This window comes from Mustelus asterias, chromosome 7 (genome assembly GCF_964213995.1).
Source record: "Mustelus asterias chromosome 7, sMusAst1.hap1.1, whole genome shotgun sequence".
NCBI lineage: Eukaryota > Metazoa > Chordata > Chondrichthyes > Carcharhiniformes > Triakidae > Mustelus > Mustelus asterias.
The window spans coordinates 84,249,042-84,269,896 of record NC_135807.1 but is presented as its reverse complement, the minus strand read 5'-3'; the positions used below and the strand labels follow the sequence as shown (position 1 = coordinate 84,269,896).

Below are 20,855 nucleotides of genomic sequence, written 5' to 3'. Positions count from 1 at the left end.
ACAGCAACCTCAAAGATGTGCCGGATCATCGACACGGGTGCCATCATCTCACACGAGATCATCCACCAGGTACAGGGTACATACTCTTGCGACTCGGCCAATGTTGTCAGCTTCTTGGAGCTGAGAGAGACAGCAGTGCCTTCTCCCCTCTCTGGAGTTGGAGTTTTTGCTGTCTAAGTGTTGCTGTTTTAGATGCTGCTTTTGAGTTGAGAGAGAGAGAGAGAGAGCAGTCACTCTCTTTTTCTCTCTCTGAAGTCTAGAGACTGGGAGTTAAGTTTGTCTCTCTGAAGTTTTACTGTTAGGATATATCCTTCTCTGAAAACAGCTGCTGGGATCTCTGTCAAAAAGTGTTAAAAGCTGAAAATCCAGCATCACGTGAGCATACTTGCATTTGTGCTAATTCTGAAGAAGGGTGTATGTCTGTGAGATATTGTTTTAAATTGGAACAGAGATTGTTAGCTGTTAAGAATTATACCGTGTCATGTTTAAGTTTTGTAATTTGTCAAAGTTATGCTAATTCTTTTTCTTATATTCTGTGTTTTTATAAAAGCTTCCTAGTGGGTCACTTGAACCATACCTGGAGTGAAACACTTTATGCTCAAAATAATGTAAAAAACTTAGGGTCCAAGCTAACGTCACAAAACACTAGAGTCTCTGGCCTGGGTCTTTATAAGGATTAATGAAGAACTGCAAGATAACATAGCCATCCACGGAGCTTCAAAAGGCCAAAGCCTTAGCAGAATTGTTGAGCAACATCAAGGATCCATCCATACTTTCATCAAAGCCACTGCACCTCCATTGCATTGTTGTCCAAAAGATGTGATAGAGAGACCTGGGCCCTGACAGGTGGAGAGGCCCAACCGCGCCTGCTGTCTCCAGCCCCCCTCGACAAACACAAGAGGTCAAGACAACGCAAAACAAGTGATCGGGATCTATATCCAAACCCAGATCTCGAAAGCTTGATACAGTTTTTTTTGAACTTGAAATGCCCAGCTTTCAAATTGCAAAAGCATGGCAGTCAGTTCTCAAATTCAGCCACAAATTTATCCTCAGCACCCCTTGGGAGATCGGGCATATGGATACTGCTTCTCTGGCCCAATCTCCCTAAATTAGCCAGGATATCCAATATATCATGCAGCAGGATCTCCACCCGAGCCTCCACTGAGGTAATTGCCTACTTGACTGCCTGGATTCTTTCCTCCGCTTCATCCATTTTCTTTTGGATATCTTGAAGAGCATCAATACAAGCACCAAAGTTCTTTGCCAGGGAGCCGAGACTGTCAACCACAACTTCATCCACTATAAACCATCACCTCGATGCCGACAATATCGCCAGAGCATGAACCCACTCATTAGCTCAACCACCACTGCGAATAAGACCATGCCCCATCTGTCTTCGACTGCCTTGATCAAGCAAGGATCTTCTTGACTTCAGCTTCCTGTTACCTCAGTTTAATCAGGATCTTCCAGGAGCAACACACGGAGTATACAATCCAGGATTAGATAATTATGGGTTGTGCATCAGGATAAATAAAAGGATCAAAAGATGAGTAGCGCCAGAGCTTTCGAAAACACAGTTGTTCCCACACATACATCATGTGATCCTCTCGATCTCTAAAATCTCCAAAAGTGGCACTGGGATCTTTACTTCTGACTTCAGTGCACATACCTTCTTGTAATAAAATACGAATTGCAAACCGATGTGACAGCTTTATCAAGTTTCACTTTGGGATTTGAGCAGCCTGGCAATGACCATCTGCCATATCTAACAGCAGGTGATGGGCATTAACTGGAGATTCATTTGTGTTCTGATGATTAAGGACAGACTGAATGTGGATGTTAGGTTATGGGGTGAATGTTTGTAATGTGCATCTCTGTAAATAAATACTTCTGTAAAAAATGGCTCCAGTTCTATTTAACATCTGGCATTCTGAAGTGGAATACGGTAGCACAGAATGGTTTCTTTGGCAACCAAGAAAAACCTTTCATGCCGTAAACTAAAATCCCAGAGAACACTGCAGAAAATGCAGAGTGCATTTGCAGAAAAGATTCATGAGAATGGTCCCAGGTTTGAGGAACTGAGTTACGTAGATAATTTGGAGAAGTTGGGACTGTTTTCCCTTGGAGGAGAAGGTTGAGAGGAAATTTGTTAGAGGTATTCAAAACCACGAGGGGTCTGAACATTAGGTGGGAAAAAACTGTTCCCCATTGGTGAAAGATAGAGATTAAGAGGACACAGTATAATGAAGATGTTATATCAAATATTGATCTACAATGTCATCAGCTAGACATACATGTTGTCTTTTTTGAAAAGACCACTTTTCCTAAACAAAGGACACTAACAACAGCTACTATGCTGAATTTGCAAAAGCCACAAGCTGTCATAATGAACAGAGTCTATGGAGCTGAGAAAGAGATCACATGATCTAGCATGTAACAAAGATTCAATAGTTAGACTGCGACAGGGTAATAGTCTTATTCAATCCCTCTCTCTTCTGAAACTTATCAAAGCTGAGCCATTTGTAATTTGAAAATCCTAACAGAAGACCTCATTGCTGCAAACAGAGTTTCAAAAGGAGAATTCTGAACCAACACCACTATCTCTATCTATCAAACTGTGTGGAGTTTGCACATTCTCCTCGTGTCTGCGTGGGTTTCCTCCGGGTGCTCCGGTTTCCTCCCACAGTCCAAAGATGTGCGGGTTAGGTTGATTGGCCATTCTAAAATTGCCCCTTAGTGTCCTGAGATGCGTAGGTTAGAGGGATTAGCGGGTAAATGTGTAGGGATATGGGAGTAGGGGCTGGGTGGGATTGTGGTCGGTGCAGACTCGATGGGCCAAATGGCCTGTTTCTGCACTGTAGGGTTTCTATGATCTCCAATGAGAAATCCAAAGATCCAACTACTTTAGACCAGGACCCTTCAGCTGTGACAAAAATTTCAACATTCCATGATTTCTTTTTAGATTTTAATGGTTACTTGGCCAAAGTTTTAATATCTGATACTCTATAGGCCATTACTTCTTTTTTGCATGCTTGTGGGTGGGAGGTGGAATTGTTGTGTGTGTTTGTTTACATTAGTGAGTAGTTGGACATGTTTGCACATGTTAAATCTTTTGTCAATACTTTCTGCATCATTAGCTGAGTGCATTTTAGCAATAAAATTAACCCTTACTTGTTAACATAAGGAACTTGGCTGGCTTATTTCTCACATGGAGCTATACATAAATATATATATATATTAAATTGGAAACATCACCTCCCCTCGAAGTTCAAACTCTGTTATAACTAACTCAGGAGTGGGACAGAGAGAGATGTCAGATCATCCCTGTTAAACTGGTCATAGTAGCAGATAAGGTAATTGGTAAAAGAAGCAAATGGTGACATGAACAAAAACCTTTTCATGCAGAGTGATTACTACCAGAGTGCACTGCTCAAGTGTATGGTGGAGGCAGTTTCAATTGAAGCATTCAAGGGGAATTGTATAGTTATCTAAAAAGAAAAAATGTGCAGGGCTATGGGGAGAAAGCAAGGGAGTGGTACTAGGTAAAGTGTTCTGACAGCGAGTTGGCATAGACACAATGGGCCAAATGGCCTCTTTGTGCTGAAACAAAAAAAAGCAAGTGTAAATTGTCAGGATGTGATTGCCCTCCAATGATCCTGGGAGTCTGAATCTATTACCAGTAAAGGGATGAAGTAGATCTGTGGACATGAGTTACATCCATAGAAGAGAAAACAAAGTATGGCTTTGGCATTATTGCTCCCTAGAAGAAATAAAATCAGACAAAGTATTTTGAGAGAAGGATACCTATCAGATGGATAGCGGAGGTGGTTTGGATCTTCTTGGATGAAATCAACAAGAAAAATGATCTGTTAAATCTATGAGACATGGTCAGAATGACAGATTTCAGGAATTCCATTGAAGATATCATCAACGTGAACAGATTGTATAAACAAATTACCAAAATTCAATTTGCGGATCCCTGGATAAGCACCAGTTTTAAATTACCAGGGTCTCTCATATGAACAGGCAATTGGTTCTAACTAATGTTTGGTTCTCAGAGAAAGGAGACCCTGTTGGATCAGGTGTCTACTGCCTTAAAATAAATTCCTGGGGAAATAGTCATTTCCTTCAGCCTTTAAGAAGCAAATGTGACATTCCATAGTGACACAAACAGGAGACTTGATTATCAGGTTTTGAAATAGTCTAGATACCCAATCCAGGTGTCAATACAATGGAAGGAATTGTAAGAAATAAGAAGAAAGAAACAGGTAGTATGAGGATGAAAGCTTTTAAGCAAATTCAACAAAAGACAAAATTGGCTGGAACAAAAATAATGGCCAAACAAATCCCAGGACTGTACAGAACAATTAAAAGATGCCTCAGATGTGATTTGAAGTAAATTGTGCTTCATAACCATGCATTGGAATAATTTTAGTTAATTATTAAATTGGACATGCTAACCAGTACACTGGGCAATAAAGTTGCAGTTAATTATTAATTTAGGATTGCTAACCAACAAACAATGTATAGAGATAAAACTAATTATTAAATTTGACTTTTTAAACCAATACTCAGGGGAAAACAGTTACATGTGACATTGGGCTTGGTCACCAACACATAGCGGAATAGACCCACATGTAAAAGTTCAACCAATTCACACGGAGACAATATTTGGCATTCAAACCAGCACATGGAAACAAATTTACATCAAATTGTTAAATTGGGATGGAAATTAATACAAAATGTATAAATTTGAAGTTAATTGTTAAATTAGATTTGGTAACCAATACACAAAAAAGAGTTACATTTAATTGTTAAATTGGATAATACGATGACAATTGTTAAATTGGGGCTTGATGACTAATACACAAGCAGAACATTACAATTTTTAAAAGAATTGGGCTTCATAACACACAGGAGAATGATATTAGTTAATTGTTAATTTGGACCTCATTATTCAGTGAACTAATTGGGAGATAATTATTAAATGGGACTTGATAACTAATGCACAGGAGGGCACAGTTAGTTAATCATTGGATTGGGCTTGAATTCAATACAAAGGGAATACTGTTGAATTTTATGTTGTGTTTGGTAATGAATACTCAGGGTATAAAGTTTAGTCAGTTGTTAAATTCTGTTTATTAAGTAGTACTCCAGGGGAACAAAGCTATGTTTTATTAAATTGGTCCTGGTAACCAATTTACAAGGGAACATGGTTGGAAAAAAACATAAGTTATAGTTAATTGTCAAATTTGGCTTGGTATCCAAGATAGTGAAACAGTTTATTATTAGTTTGGGTTTCAATGGACAACACAAAGGAACATTGTTACAGTTGATTTTTAAATTAGAGTACACGAGAATAAATCTACACTGAAAATATTAACTTGGGGTTGTTAACCATCGCACAGGGAGACAAGTTACATCTAAACCAGATGCTTTTGGTGTGTTGGAGTTAAGTCCAATGATGAAGCACCCTCAAAGAAGATAATGTTTTATTTGCCTTTAAATTATTAAGTTAAATTTATTAAAATCTATCCTTGGGTTTTCATCCTTAGGTGACCCAAATAATATGAAGCTAGTCATTTTTAAGCAATACTTCATATGCTAATCTTCCCAATGAATGTTCCAGTGCAGCTCGACAGAACAGGAACTGTGGTTTCTGACAGACGAGAATGGGAAATGCATACCTTAAGCTCGGAAAGCTAAGAAAATAAAAAATGTTCTGAAAAAGTATTCTGGCTGCTGTCCAGACAGTGGATATGGGATAATTTTTGTCAAATGTTTTAACTGAGATTGTGTGTACTAGAGATAGTGGGCAGACATTTCCCAAAGTGTAATAAAAGTCTGAAAATGGGAGAGTTCCATTTTTTTTAGGGGGGGAGGGAGGGAGAGAAAAGCCGGCTGCAGAGCGCTTGGGCGCCACTGTTCAGGGTGCCCCAATCTCCCAGTTAACTGGGAGATCTCTTGACACACCCCGACACAGACATCGGACCTCCCCACGATTGGTGGCAATGTCATTTCCTCACACCAACATGGGTCACCGGCATCGGGGCATCCGGACCCTTCCGATGAGTCACCTAGTGGAGCTCTGACATATCACCTCCCAACCTATCATAACCTGCTCTGTGGACCACCCATACTTGGCCCACTTGCGCATAGCAGCCCCCTGCCCCCCATGCAGAGCTCCCCCTACATAAGCCCCCCACCCCCTCCACCATGGCCTGACCCAACTCAAGCCTTGCCAGAAAAACAGGGCCGGGAAGATTGCATGCGAGGCCAAACTGGTTTGTGGTTTTGGCCTCGTACATAACCTTCCTGGTTCGCCAAGCCGATTAGCTGGTGTGGCAAGCCGGTGAGGTCACGCCCAGTATATCCATTTAATATTGTGCAGATATTCATTCCTTGTGGGATAATGTATACCCTACAAAACGTCAATGTGATAAAAGACTAAATTGATCTTGCTGGCTTTAAACAGATGGTGGAGAAAGGAACTCTCAAATTAAATGGCTGCAGGGAAGTCATGGGCTGCCTGTTTGACAAAATGAAATACATTACCAAGAAATGATTTGTTGTTTCAAGGGGCAACGCAATGGAGATCTCTAACTTATTTTAAAATTTTGGCTATAGATTTGTTGTGATAGCATGCTTTATATTAAAAAAATGAATTTACCAGCTGGAAACCTAGAGTTGATTTAAAAAAAGACTAATCACTCCAGTGCCTTGGGATCATAGTCAAAGATTGCTGCACATTTGCATCGCTTTACCTTCTACATTCCACAAGCTATTGAAATTGAGACAATCTGTCTGAAAAGCCACACCAGGAACAATGGCCTTGAAAAGAGGATGAATGGGGGCCCCCTCTCATCCTATTAGTAAAGAGACCAGACAATCACTTAGGTACTCCACTGGGTGGAGACAAACCATTAGACATAACTTGGAAAATGGGACTCTAACAAAGGAGGGAATTCCCAGCCACGATCTAATCAAGTTACAATTGGAATACACTAGCATTACCTTATTTGGAACATTGTGCAGTTGGAGAGGTCATGCAACAAGCCAACCTTTTGTGACGTTTAAAGCACTTGCTTTCTCTCCAGAACAGGAATAGTCCATGGCGGTGTTTACGCTCAATTTTCTCAGGCATAAACCCTCTAATTCCTTCTCTCCTAAATGCTCATCTTGCCTCCCCTTTACTGCATCTTATATTTGTTTCTACCACTCCGTGGTAAAAGTTCTGCATTCTCACCATTCTCTGAATAAAGAATTGCCTATTTATGTGCTGTAAAATCTGTGTAACTGTAATAACTCCATGGAGGCAAAAGTCCTATCACCAAGTTACTTTATTTACACTATACATCTGTACACAGACAGCTCTCCAGTTGCTCCCTGCTGAAATGCAGACTGGGAGTCTGACACACCTGCTTTAAATATGAGGCTCCCTGATTTAACCATTAATTAGGACTCATCAGGTAGCTCTTTCGGCACCAATCAAGTAAACGAACTCAAATTAACTTAGGGACAAAGTAAAAGGGGCGGCTCCCCAAAAGGAAGGGGGAACAGCCCGAACCAAAATCAAAGTCGAAAGGAAACTTAAAACGTCAAACCAAAAGGTGATTATCGGGGTCGATAATACACCCCAGCCCCTGCGGCGCCCAGCGGTCGCGGAAGGCGTCAACCGCGCCCGTGGACACCGCATGCTCCCTCTCCAGAGACACCTGGCCGCGAATGTAGCCGCGGTAGAGGGGCAGACAGTCGGGATGGACGGCCCCGTCGATCGCCCGCTGCCTGGACCTATTGATGGCGCGTCTCGCCAGGCCCAGGAGCAGGTTCACGAGGAGGTCGGCATCCCGACCCGCCCCTCTCCGCACCAGGTGCCCGTAGATCAGGAGCGTGGGACTGAAGTGCAAACAAAACATCAGTAAAAGGTGTTTGAGGAAACCAAAAAGGGTGTGCAGCCTAAAACACAGAACGTAGACATGGTCCACGGACTCCACGAGGCCACAGAAAGGGCAGTCTCGGGAGCCCGTGTACCGGAAAAACCTACGGTTGCACGGCACTGCTGCGTGCAGCACCCTCCACCCCAGGTCCCCGAGATAATTGGGGGAGATCCCTCCGTAGAGGGACCTCCACTGGGGACCTCCACCACCCGGCGGCAACAAGGCCCGCCAAGGTGTATCCGGGCGACGGGCGAGGACGCGGTAGTGGAAGGTGTGCAGCAGCAGGCCGTACAGGAAACGCCTCCGCGCGGTGGAAAAGGGCACGGAGGGCATTTCCGCGAGGCGGCACACGCAGTGGGGCACCTGACCCGGGGGGGGAGGTCTAGGCTTCGGGCCAATGTGAAATTCCGTCCGAGCAGGGGAACGCTCGGGCGGGATCCCACCGCACGCCTGCGCCGCCTCTAGACCGCGTGCGCACTCGGGGCCGAGCACGACCGTCCTAAGGTCTCGGATGGCTTTGGCCGCGCGCCAGACGGTCACCCCCGCGCGCTCAGCCAGCACGTCGGGGCTCATCCAGCCCGCTCCTCCGCCATCCAGCACGTCCCCGATCCTGGTCACCCCGGCGTCCACGGCCCTCCTCTCCGCCAGCCACCTGAAGTCGTAAGGCTGGAGGTGCGGATTCCTGAGCAGCGGCTCTCGCACGAGAGCCGCTACTCCTGACGGGGGAGAGCTGCGTCGCGAGGCGACCGTGTTCCAGACCGTGAGCAGGTCCTGGTAAAAGACGGGCAACTCCCGCAGAGAGGTGGGAATACGCCCCAGGTTGATGTGCAGGAGCTGCACGTCGCAATTGAGGCCGTGCAAGTGGCGGAAAAAAAACGTCGCCATCGCACGCCATCGTGGAGGAGGCTCGACGTAAAGGTATCGCTGCAGGGTCTGGAGGCGGAAGGTCGCTAGCTGCGTGCGGAGGCACACCAGGCCTTGTCCGCCCTCCTCAATCGGGAGATGCAGCACCTCGGCAGCGACCCAGTGCAGTCAGTTGTCCCAGAAAAACCGCACGAGGGCTTTCTGCATTTCGGTGACAAAGCCAGGGGGAGGGGTCAAAGTGACCAGCCGGTACCACAGCATGGAGGCGACCAGCTGGTTTATGACGAGAACTCGCGCCCTGTAGGACAGCACTCGGAGCAGTCCTGTCCAGCGACCCAGGCGGGCGGAGACTTTGGCCTCCAACTCCCGCCAGTTCGCCGGCCAGGATTCCTCGGCTGGGCAGAGATGGACCCCCAGGTAGAGGAGGTCGGTCCTGCTCCAGGTGAAAGGCCTGAGCTCCTCCGGAAGGGGGTCCGTCTCCCACGGACCGACCAGGAGTCCGGAGCACTTGGCCCAGTTGATCCTGGCGGAGGACGCGGCGGAGTACACCGCCTGGCATTCTCGCATCCTCCGCAGGTCAGCCGGGTCCGTGAACACGAGGAGCACGTCGTCGGCGTAAGCAGACAGGACCACCCCTACGTCCGGGCCGCGCAGAGTCAAACCCGACAACCTCCTCCGCAAGAGGCGCAGGAACGGCTCCACGCATACAGAATAAAGTTGGCCGGACAAGGGGCAGCCCTGCCGTACTCCTCTCCCAAAGCGAAGGGGCGCCGTCAGGGACCCGTTAACCTTAATCAGACACTCTGCAGCAGAGTAGAGTAATCGGATCCGGGCGACAAACTGCGTCCCGAACCCGAATGCCCGCAGAGTCCCGAGCAAATACTCGTGCTCCACCCTGTCGAACGCCTTCTCCTGATCTAAGGACAAGAAGGCGCTCGACAGGCCAGCCCTCTGGGAATGGTGGATCAGGTCCCGGACCAGATGGAGGTTATCGTGAATCGATCGGCCCGGGACCGTGTAGGACTGGTTGGGGTGGATCATGTGGTCCAGCACGGACCCAAGGCGTGAAGCCAAAGCCCTGGCAAAGATTTTATAATCCGTGCTGAGGAGGGAGACCGGGCGCCAGTTTTTAAGGCACCGGAGATCCCCCTTCTTTGGCAGCAGGGCAATGACGGCCCTGCGCCACGAAAGGGGCATCTCCCCGGTGGCGTTGCTCTCCTCCAGGACCCCCGCGTAGTCGCCCCCCAGGACGTCCCAGAACGCCCTGAAGAACTCTACCGTCAGCCCGTCCAGCCCCGGGGCCTTGCCCCGACCGAGGCCATTGAGGGCGCCGGTCAGCTCAGCCACGGCGATGGGGGCCTCGAGCTTGCCGACGCCCTCCGGGCTGACTTGCGGAAGGTCCTCCCACAGAAGTCTGCGGGCATCCTCGCTGGACGGATCCGGAGAGAAGAGGGAGGTGTAATAATCCCGGGCAATGGCCCGGATGCCCTCCGGATCCGAGACGGGGGAACCGTCGTCGGCCAGCAGCGTAAGGAGCTGCTGACGGTTAGCCCGCCCTTTTTCCAGCGAGTAGAAGAAGGGGGAGCCACGGTCCAGGTCCACCTGGAACTGGAGCCGCGACCTCACGTACGCGCCGCGGGACCCGACCAGTTGCAGGTCCCGCAGCGCGCCCTTCTTCTCCCTGTACTCTAGCCGCAGGGCCGGGTCCGCGTCGGGCTGACTGAGACGTGCCTCCAGGTCGAAGAGCTCCTTCTCCAACTCCTCGAGCCTGGATTTCCGCCTCCTCGTCGACCCCCTCGCGTACTCCTGACAGAAGGTCCGGACGTGAGTCTTGCCCACGTCCCACCATAGCCTCAAGGAGGGGAAGCCTCCCCGCTTCCTTCTCCAGCCGGCCCAGAATCGACGGAACGAGTCCAGGAAGCGCTCGTCCTCCAGCAGCGTGTTGTTGAAGTGCCAGTACGCGGACCCCCCCCGGACGCGAGACGGAGCAAACTCCGCCCACACCAGGTGGTGGTCCGTGCACAGCACCTGCCGTATGGAGGCCGACGGCACGCCGGACACGTGCGCCCTCGAAATGTAAAGGCGGTCGATTCTGGACGCTCCGCCTCCAGGCTTCACGAAACTGAAAGCTCTGGAGCCAGGATGGAGATGTCTCCAGGGGTCCACCAAGTCGTGGGTCCTGAGCAGGTCCCGCAACTTCATCATCGCCGGGGTGCGCTGCCAGAAGCCGGCGCGGTCCCGTGCCTCGAGGGTGCAGTTGAAATCCCCCCCGAGGATGATGCATTCGCCCCCAGCGATGGTGTCGAGGTGAGCGGACACTTTCTCGTAGAAAGTCGTTTGCTGCGGTCCGGCGCCCGGGGCGTAGACGTTCAGCAAGTGAATGACCACGCCCCCCACACGGACCGTCAAGTGCAGCAACCGGCCTGGCACCGGCTCCTTGACCCCCAAGATCTCCGGCTGAAAATTCGGGGCCAAGATAGCCACCCCGCTAGAAGCGAGAGTGAGGTGGCTCATGTAGACCCCCCCTCGCCACTCCAGGAGCCATCGGGCTTCGTCTCCCGGAATGGTACGGGTTTCTTGCAGGAAGCACACCGCATACTTCCCGTCGCGGAGGACCGAGAAGTTCTGGAACCTGCGGAGTGGCTCGCTGCTGCCGTTGACGTTGAGGCTGGCTATAATCACCTTCATGTCAGTAGCATTGTGCCACCGTCACTACTTATCTAAGTGCGTGGGGGGGCGCTGGTGCAAGACGCGCCAGTCCGCTCCCCCTCGAGCCCGTCGAGGAACTCCCGTACCCGACGCTGCTCTCTTTCAGTCAGGTCCGACGCGGCCTGGGAGCAGTCCCGCGTGGACCGGACGAGCAGCGCCAGGTCCGACCAATGGTCGAGGGCCAGTCGGACGCTGTCAGGGCGACCAGAATGGTCTTTGATAAAGGCCCTGAGTTCCCCAGAGGGGATGAGGGGCGACTTGGTGTGGGGCACGAGGGAGTCCCCCGCCTCGCTACAGGTGGACCCTGAAACAATCCCCGTGCCCACCACCGAGCAGCTTACCTCCTCGGGGCCGTCGCCCTTCGACTCCGAGTCCCCCGCCGCAGGGCGTGCGGCGGGCGGCCCGGAGCCACCGACTAGTCCTGACTCCCCCCCGATCCCACCCCCAGGATCGGCGGAGGAGGGGTTCCCCCGGGCTCTCGACCCTGGGTTTGTGGGTCCGTGGGCGGCGGCGGCTCCGTCCCCCCCCCCCGTCCCGAACGCCTGGACACCCCCCAAGCCCGGAGAACCCTCCGGATTCATGTTGGGGGTGCCCAGCATCAAAGGTTGGGACAGAGAGGGGGAGATAAATTCCTCACCACCGCCGCCCAGGGACCCGAAAATTGGGGTGCTGCTCCAGTCCCCCGGCAAGCTGTAAAAGAAGTCGGGGTCGAATTCGACCGGGCTGAACGGAGCCGCGAGGGCCCCGCTCACACCCGGCCTCGGGGAGACCCGTCCGGGGGACTGCAGCAGCACGTGTTTTATCTTAGGTTTTTTCTTGCCCCCGGTCTGGGGACAAGGTGTAGAAAACAGGCGGGGGCGGGGGCGTGGCAGGCGATGACATGAACGGGGGGCATGCGATGACATGAACGACATGAACCCTCGAACCCACGGCTCCCGAAGGGCAGCGCCTCTTCTTGCTGTTGCGCCCGTGGGTGGGAGACGCTGCCCGCACCCCGCCCCTCTTAACCTTGCCACGCCCCTTTATCCTACCCATCACGTCCCCCGATGGTGTCTGTGCCGGCTCGGGGTCACGTACCCCCCCACACCCGGACCCGGGAGCGCGCGCACCCGCGACGCCGGGCCCAGCACAGGACGCCGAGGCGCCCACGGGCCGGGGAGATGGTTTGGGAGGGGGGCCGGAGGTGGATGTGTTCCCCGAGCCGGCAGCCGGTGTGACTGGGGTGGAGGGGGTCGGGGTCACGTTCCCCCCCTTTTTCTTTCCTTTTCTCGGGGTCTTCTGGCCTCGCGGAGGCTCCACTCACCCCCCGCCGGCAGCCAAGGTGGCGGCTGCTGCCGGCATGGTCTCCCCTTGCGGGGGGCCAGGTGGTGTTTGCTTGGGGGGAGAGGGGGCTGCGGCGCCAGCTGCGGCCGCCTTGGATTGGGGGTCGGCGGCCGCCTTGGAGATGGGGCAGTTCTTTTTAATATGCCCCGCCTCCTTACAGGCATGGCACCGCACGCCGTCCGCGGACCAGAAGACCCGGTAAGTAGCCCCATCGAAGGGGACATTAAAGCCCCCTTCCAGGCACTCCTCCCGGGCCAGGCGGGCATATACCTGGCGCCGGAAGGAGTACACGTGCCGGAGGGCCTGGTCACGAAGACCGAGCGGGACCGGCGACACCTCGGACCTGACCTCCCCCAGTAGATGGAGGTGGGGGAGGAGGAGCTCCACGGGGATGAAGGGCGGGACGTTCGAGATGACCACTCGATGGGCGGTGGCCTCCAGGGGGTCCACCGCCAAGAACGTCCCGCCCACCGTGAGCCCCTTTTCCAGGGCGAGGTGGACCGCCCGCTCGGCCTTCAGAAAGAATACGGCCTTGCCGTACATCTTTGAGGCTGCGACAATGGCTGAGGGGCCGACAACCCCAGCCATTGCCCGAACGCACGCCTCGATGGTCATGTCGGGGTGGGCGTAGCACTTTACCCCGAGTTGTTTGGTAATTAGTCTGAATGGTGGCAGGGCCTTGGGAGCGGCGGGGGCTCTGGCCGCCGTCACACCCGCGTAGGTGGGCCTGGAGGGCCCTGCCACCGGCGACGGTGTCGTGGTCGCCATGATTTAATGACTGGTGCTACGCCCACCCCGAGACTGCTCAGATGTACGGCAGGGCGTGTATGTTGTGGCTTATCCGTGGGGTGGGAGCGTGGAGGGAGGGATGGGTGAGGGGCCTCTCTGGCCTATGTGGGGCACAGAGAGGGGGGTAGAGAGGGAAGGGAGTATGTGTGGTGGGTGAGGCGGGGGGGTGGGGGGGGGAGGGGGGCGGGGTGTCTCTGCCCTGGTAGCGGGGGACAGAGAGGGAGCGAGGAGTGGGTAAGGGGCCTCTCTGGCCTTTTCAGTTTACGCGCAGAGAGGGAAGGGAGTGGGAGGGTGTCTCTGCCCAAGGACTGGGGACAGAGAGGGAACGAGGGGTGAGTGAGGGTCCAGGTACTCTCACCCCGGATATCAGAGAGGAAGAGAGAGGGGGGGGATGGAGCAGCAGCAGGTGGGGGGACTTCTCCTCTTCGGCCCGAGGCCTAACAATGAAATAGTCCGGGGTGTCTTCACCCCCCACCCCTGTAGATGGTGAACAAGCAAAAGTTCTTAAGTCTTTCTCTCCCCCTCACTTTTCAGGCACAGGCTCCCGACGATGGGGGCACCAGCCCAACAACTCAGTCCTTCGATGTTCCGGGTCCGCGTTGTTCTCCCTCCTGCAGATGGGCACACTCTTCCTCTCTCTGGAAGAGAGCACCTTCCAGTGGCTGGGTGGCAGGTGGGGGCGATAGCTGTTCCTCCCTTCTTGTTCTGCCTTCCTCCTCTCTCCTTCCAATGGCAAGAACCTTTCACCCAGCTCCTTCTTTCTCTGTAGCAGCAGGTAAGTAATCGACTTCTTGTGACAGAGCTGTAACACAGCCAGCTCGGAAGTTGCTCCCTGCTGAAATGCAGACTGGGAGTCTGACATACCTGCTTTAAATATGAGGCTCCCTGATTTAACCATCAGGTACTTCTTTTCTGTACCAACCAAATAAACTAAATCAAATTAATTGAGGGGTTCATACTCTAGCAAGCCAAGCTCATTAGCCTGGCTGAAGTCATCACAGTAACAAAGGAAATATGCATTTAATCATTGGGTAAATCAAAAGAGTGGAATTTTGGCACTTGAAATATTCTACGGGTATTGAACACTACTGCAGTTATCTAAATAGTGGAACAGAAGCAAAATATTGCCGATATTGGAAATATGAAATTAAAATAGAGAATGCTGGAAACACTCAGCAGCACGGGCAGCATCTATGGCGAGAAAAACTTTTTGTACCACCAACATTCCATCATTTGGATCCACCAACATTTTACCTTTTGGATTCATCAACTTTAACAGACAACAGTATTAATATTGCAGACCAAATAATTATCAAGAACTTTTGATTTTAAAATATAATTTATCAAGCATTCTTCAAATTAAAGTGATAATTCTACTTTGTGCACGCCATACCTGGATCATATAAAGGTGGAGGGGCACCCCCATCTTTCGTTGTTTGGTTAGTCTTTTTGGCTGCTCTGATGGTAGCAATAAAATTTTGATGTTTTACTCTCCAGTTTGAGGGCTTTTTGGGAGGCTCAGGCTAAAAAATTGAAATAATATAGTATTAATTATGTACAACATACACTACATGCATCACCTTCATTTCCTGTGTCGTGCTCAGTAATAGAAATCTGAATAAATGCATCACAGTAGTATCAATATTTCATGAAAGGAAACCATTTCAATGGTCATGGATGTTTAATGAGCCAATTTGAAAGAGGTCAATTCTTTTCTGCCATTTTCCTCTCATTAACTGACACATGCAATGTCCACAAAGTTTTGAAGAGAAAAGAACCAAAATTTGAATCTCAATTAAACTTATCTACAATTTCATCTGTGTATTTTAGCACCTACATTAAAGTTTCACTTCAAGGTACCAGCTTCTTCCAAAAACCTACAGTTCATATTTTTGCCCAGAAATGGTAACTCTGAAATGAAGGCAAGTCCTACAGACTGAGCATACAACAGCAGTATTAAGTGAGCGAGGTAATGGAATGCTTTATACTCAGTCCCTTGGTCTTTACCAACTGTTATATTCTTTTATGTTCCGCCTTTCAAAACCTCAGGAAGGGCAAATTGTTTCTCAGATATAGAAATGTCTTTGAAAACGTAGGCACTATTATACAATGGGAAATAAGGTAATTTTACTGATGCAAGATCTCTCACAAACTTTAACATGACAAAAGTCCCAGTTTTAAACTAACTGACTCAGTGGAAACTAGTGGGTCGGATGCATGGTTTACAAAAATTTTGAGTTTACTTACCATTTGAATGCCTACTAGATGGGTCAGAGTCATAGAGGTTAACTTGTCCATGCCGCCCTTTTTTTTTTAAACCCCTAAGCTAATCCTAATTGTCCGCATTTGGCCCATGTCCCTCTATACCCATCTTACTCATGTAACTGTCAAAATGCTTTCTAAAAGACAAAATTGTACCCACCTCTACTACTACCTCTGGCAGCTTGTTCCAGACACTCACCAACCTCTGTGTGAAAAAATTGCCTCTCTGGACACTTTTGTATCTCTCCTCTTAAACCTATGCCCTCGAGTTTTAGACTCCCCTACCTTTGGGAAAAGATATTGACAATCTAGCTGATCTGTGCCCCTGATTATTTTATAGACCTCTATAAGATCATCCCCTCAGTCTTCTACACTCCAGGGAAAAAAGTCCCAGTCTATCCAGCCTCTCCTTATAACTCAAACCATCAAGTCCCGGTAGCATCCTAGTAAATCTTTTCTGCACTCTTTCTAGTTTAATAATATCCTTTGTGTAATAGGGTGACTAGAACTGTACAGAGTATTCCATGTGTGGCCTTACCAATGTCTTGTACAACTTCAACAAGACGTCCCAACTCCTGTATTCAATGTTCTGACCAATGAAACCAAGCATGCTGAATGCCTTCTTCATCACTCTGTCCACCTGTGACTCCACTTTCAAGGAGCTATGAACATGTACCCCTAGATCTCTTTGTTCTGTAACTCTCCCCAACGCCCTACCATTAACTGAGTAAATCCTGCCCTGGTTCAATCTATCAAAATACATCACCTCGCATTTATCCAAATTAAACTCCATCTGCCATCCGTCAGTCCACTAGCCCAATTGATCAAGATCCCGTTGCAATCCGAGATAACTTTCTTCACTGTCCACTATGCCACCAATCTTGGTGTCATCTGCAAACTTACTAACCATGCCTCCTATATTCTCATCCAAATCATTAATATAAATGACAAATAACAGTGGATCCAGCACTGATCCCTGAGGCACACCGCTGGTCACAGGCCTCCAGTTTGAAAAACAACCCTCTACAATCACCCTCTGTCTTCTGTCAAGAAGCCAATTTTGTATCCATTGAGATACCTCACCCTGGATCCCGTGAGATTTAACCTTATGCAACAACCTGCCATGCGGTACCTTGTCAAAGGCCTTGCTAAAGTCCATGTAGACAACATCAACTGCACTGCCCTCATCTACCTTCTTGATTACCCCTTCAAAAAACTCAATCAAATTTAAGAGACATGATTTTCCACTCACAAAGCCATGCTGACTGTCCCTAATCAGTCCTTGTGTCTCTAAATGCCTGTAGATCCTGTCTCTCAAAATGTCTTTCAACAACTTACCCACCACAGATGTGAGGCTCACTGGTCTGTAATTCCCAGGCTTTTCCCTGCAGCCCTTTGTAAACAAAGACACATTTGCCACCCTCCAATCTTCAGGCACCTCATCCGTGACTATCGGGTTATCTAATAGTTAGGTGATTCAATTTCCGATTAATATGCAGGAAACAAGGAAGAATACGTGGCAATCATTTACTCACAAACCTCATTTTGATCTGTCACTGATAAATGTACAGTGCATTTGAGGGACAATAGCAAGTGAAGCACATTTACAAAACTACATACAAATCGGTGCTTCTATGCCTCTGTTCATTATGTCATGGCCACAAGTTAATGGAAAGGGAACATCTTAAGTCAATTTTGTCATTAACAAGTATACTAGAGTGAAAATAGGGTATCGTTCCTTGGTTTAGGAACCAATCTCCCATTTATAACATTGTTCCTATGGGAAAAACAGTTCCGATTTACAGTGTTTCTGACTTGCGAAGCGGTTTTCAGGAACCAATTGTTTCAGGTCCAAGGACAGCCTGTAACCCACAATTACTAGGTACTTTTACAAGTAAAATCAAAGTGTACATCTTCACCAGCCCGTTATATGTTGAGATAACTGTGTTACGTAGGAGATCAAGGAAAACAAAAGTTAAGCTAGTTGGAGTAGATATCGTAGCTTATGTGCAAAGTACATTCAGACAAAATAGAGCATCATGAGTTAGACAACATAGCCATCAAAGCTGCTCATCAAGTCAACATTTTAGAAGCAAGCATCATCGTTCCAGTAAAAAGATGAGACATAACGATGTCACTCATTAGAATGAAGGTGATATCAACTCTGGAGAGGTTTCTAACCATGATGTGGAGATGCCGGCGTTGGACTGTGGTAAGCACAGTAAGAAGTCTCACAACACCAGGTTAAAGTCCAACAGGTTTATTTGGTAGCAAATACCATAAGCAAATACCATAAGCGCCCGGAAGGGGCAGTGCTCCGAAAGCTTATGGTATTTGCTACCAAATAAACCTGTTGGACTTTAACCTGGTGTTGTGAGACTTCTTAGAGGTTTCTAACCAGCAGCACAAAAGCTCCAATGTATCCATTAGATTGGCTTTCTAATGCTGTTAACTTGTCAGCTCTCCAAGAAGTTTACTCTTGCATTCAGCTCACCAATTTATACTAGTCATGGAATTTATGATTTGATAATCAGCAACCAATTTAATGCAGAAACAATGATACAACAAATTGTCTTCACAACCTGTTATCATTGAATTATTAATTATGATCTTCAAATTGCTAGGTAACTGATTATATTAATTGTATGTACTAATACACAACATTCAGAATTGTGATATTTGTAGTCGATATAGTTTTTTGGTATGATTTGCTGTAGAATCAGAGAACGATGCAGCATCAAATGAGGCCACTTGGCCGATTGTTACTGAACCAGCTCTTCGGTAGTGCAGTCAAATTAATCTAACTCCTTTTCTTTCTCTTCACAGGCCTAAAGCTTTTTTCCCTTCAAAATATTCAGGAATATTATTGTGTGCCTTTCTTTGAAGATTCAGTAAGAAAGGGTTGGTTTACTCAACAGCTTGTAGGTATCCAAATTGACAGCCGTCAATATAAATTCATATCCAACCTGAACTACAAGACAGATTGGCATCATTCACTCCTAGATACAAGCTGGCCAGTAAACCCTAGTAAGGAGTCTAACAACACCAGGTTAAAGTCCAACAGGTTTATTTGGTAGCAAACGCCACTAGCTTTCAGAGCGCTGCTCCTTCGTCAGGTGAGTGGGAGATCTCCCACTCACCTGACGAACCTGGTGTCAGTAAACCCTAAACAGTTCCTTAGTAAGCAGCTAAGATAAAATGGTTAAAGATTTTTTTTTAGATCAAATCCACTGTTCTTACAGCATATATAGCTCAATTATTATAAAACATCATATCCTCTAACTTACTGTGAGCAATGTTAAAGTTTGAATGATCAATTTCATATACTTGTTGCCCACAGCCTTTATTTCTAGTTACGATCTTTGAGTGAAGAATATTTTTAAGATCAACCTTTTAATAGAAGAGGCCTATGTAACCATTTATGATAAAAAGCCAATTAACATTCACATTATAACATAACTGAGGGAAACTTAAAGGATAAAACACTAATTTGAGTGTCTCAGCAATTGCAACTCAATCTCCCTTTCCTTCTGCCACTCATTTAATTGATCTCTTTCTTGCCTTCCACTGAACTGCAAACAACCACTATCATTGCAGCTCCATAACTCATTTCCCTCACCTCCCAGTACTTGTTAGAAATTTCTCTTCAATATTCCATTCTCTTCCATCCCACACAACTGGTAACCAGCTGAACGTGGAGTCAGGCCAACGATTAGGCATTGAACTAGCAGCAGGACAATGGAATAAGTGAGCTTGCAGAGAACTAATCAGCAAGCCTGCGGGAGCAGCGAGAGATGACAAACAGATGGAGGTGACACCAATAACATTTGAAAATGGACAACACCAATTGGGAACCTGCAAGCTTAAGGAACAGGAGAAGAAGCTAACTGTGCTCAAAAGCAGGAGCATTGCTAGTTTCAGTAGATGGATGTCCCACAGTCCAAAGATGTGCGGGTTAAGTGACTGGTCAGATGAAATTGTCCTTAGTATCATGGGGATTAGCAGGTTAAGTACATGGGGTAACGGGGATAGGGCCTGGGTGAGACTTGATCAGTGCAGGCTTGATGGGCTGAATGGCCTTCTTCTGTAGTGTAGGGGTTCTATAAACGGCGCAAAATCCCAGCCTGAACTTTTATTTTATATTTTAAACTTCACATTTTGGAGTTTTTGCATTTCACTTTACACAATTCAATTGCTCTTCTCTTTGTCTTCCAAATACTGCTTTTCCTTGCACCTATTATAGTACCCTGCATAGTTTATCCCTTCTGCTCTTACTTACGAAAGTGTTCATTACTCAGTCTATAGTTCCTTCTGTTTCTCTCCGCAGCAGATTCCAAGTAAAAAGGACTTTCTGCAACTTCTCACCACCCTACATGGTTGCATAATCTTAGATATTCCCAGGCTAGATTCAATTTATCTTCTGCAGATCTCCTTCACTCACTTGACCATAGCTCAGCCTCTAGTATTTGTAATTTTTCTCTTTGGCCTATGATGTGGAAGCTTGAGGGACAGGGAGTGAAGGGTAAGAAATGCAAGGCATAAGTTGACGGCCACAAGGGCAACATATGCAATGACAACAGATAAGGTAATGGGGTACAGGGATCAGGTGAGAGAAGATGGGAGGAGGTGGAGAGAAAAACAAGGTAGACAGCACAAACACTGGGAAGAGAGAGATCACAGACTCAAGAAATGCTTGGTTGTTAAAGAAATGGGTCAGAGTTAACAACAGGATAAATTGTATACATTGTAAAATGCATTAAATGGAGGCTGGCTTCTCATTTCATGCTTTATATTTCTTAAATTAATATCCAGCATAACAAATAGCAATGACACGTGTATAGCATCAATGCAGGCAAATAACAATGACACCTGAAGTCAGTCAACTTCTGGAATATCGTCAATTAGCAAACTTGCCACAGACGTGGAGTTCAGTTGTTACACGAAATTGCACTGATCCAATTTTGTGATTAA

General features: G+C 48.0%; 1 protein-coding gene across 2 annotated transcripts in view; it reads right to left on the bottom strand.

Moving 5' to 3' along the window:
* zc2hc1a (zinc finger, C2HC-type containing 1A) overlaps window positions 1-20,855 on the bottom strand; it is an 87,239-nt gene that overhangs the window by 41,562 nt on the left and 24,822 nt on the right. For both annotated transcript variants that reach the window (XM_078216352.1, XM_078216353.1), the window contains exon 4: window positions 15,016-15,145. In XM_078216352.1, the coding sequence (XP_078072478.1) occupies window positions 15,016-15,145 (130 nt within the window). The remainder of the gene's footprint in view (window positions 1-15,015; window positions 15,146-20,855) is intronic.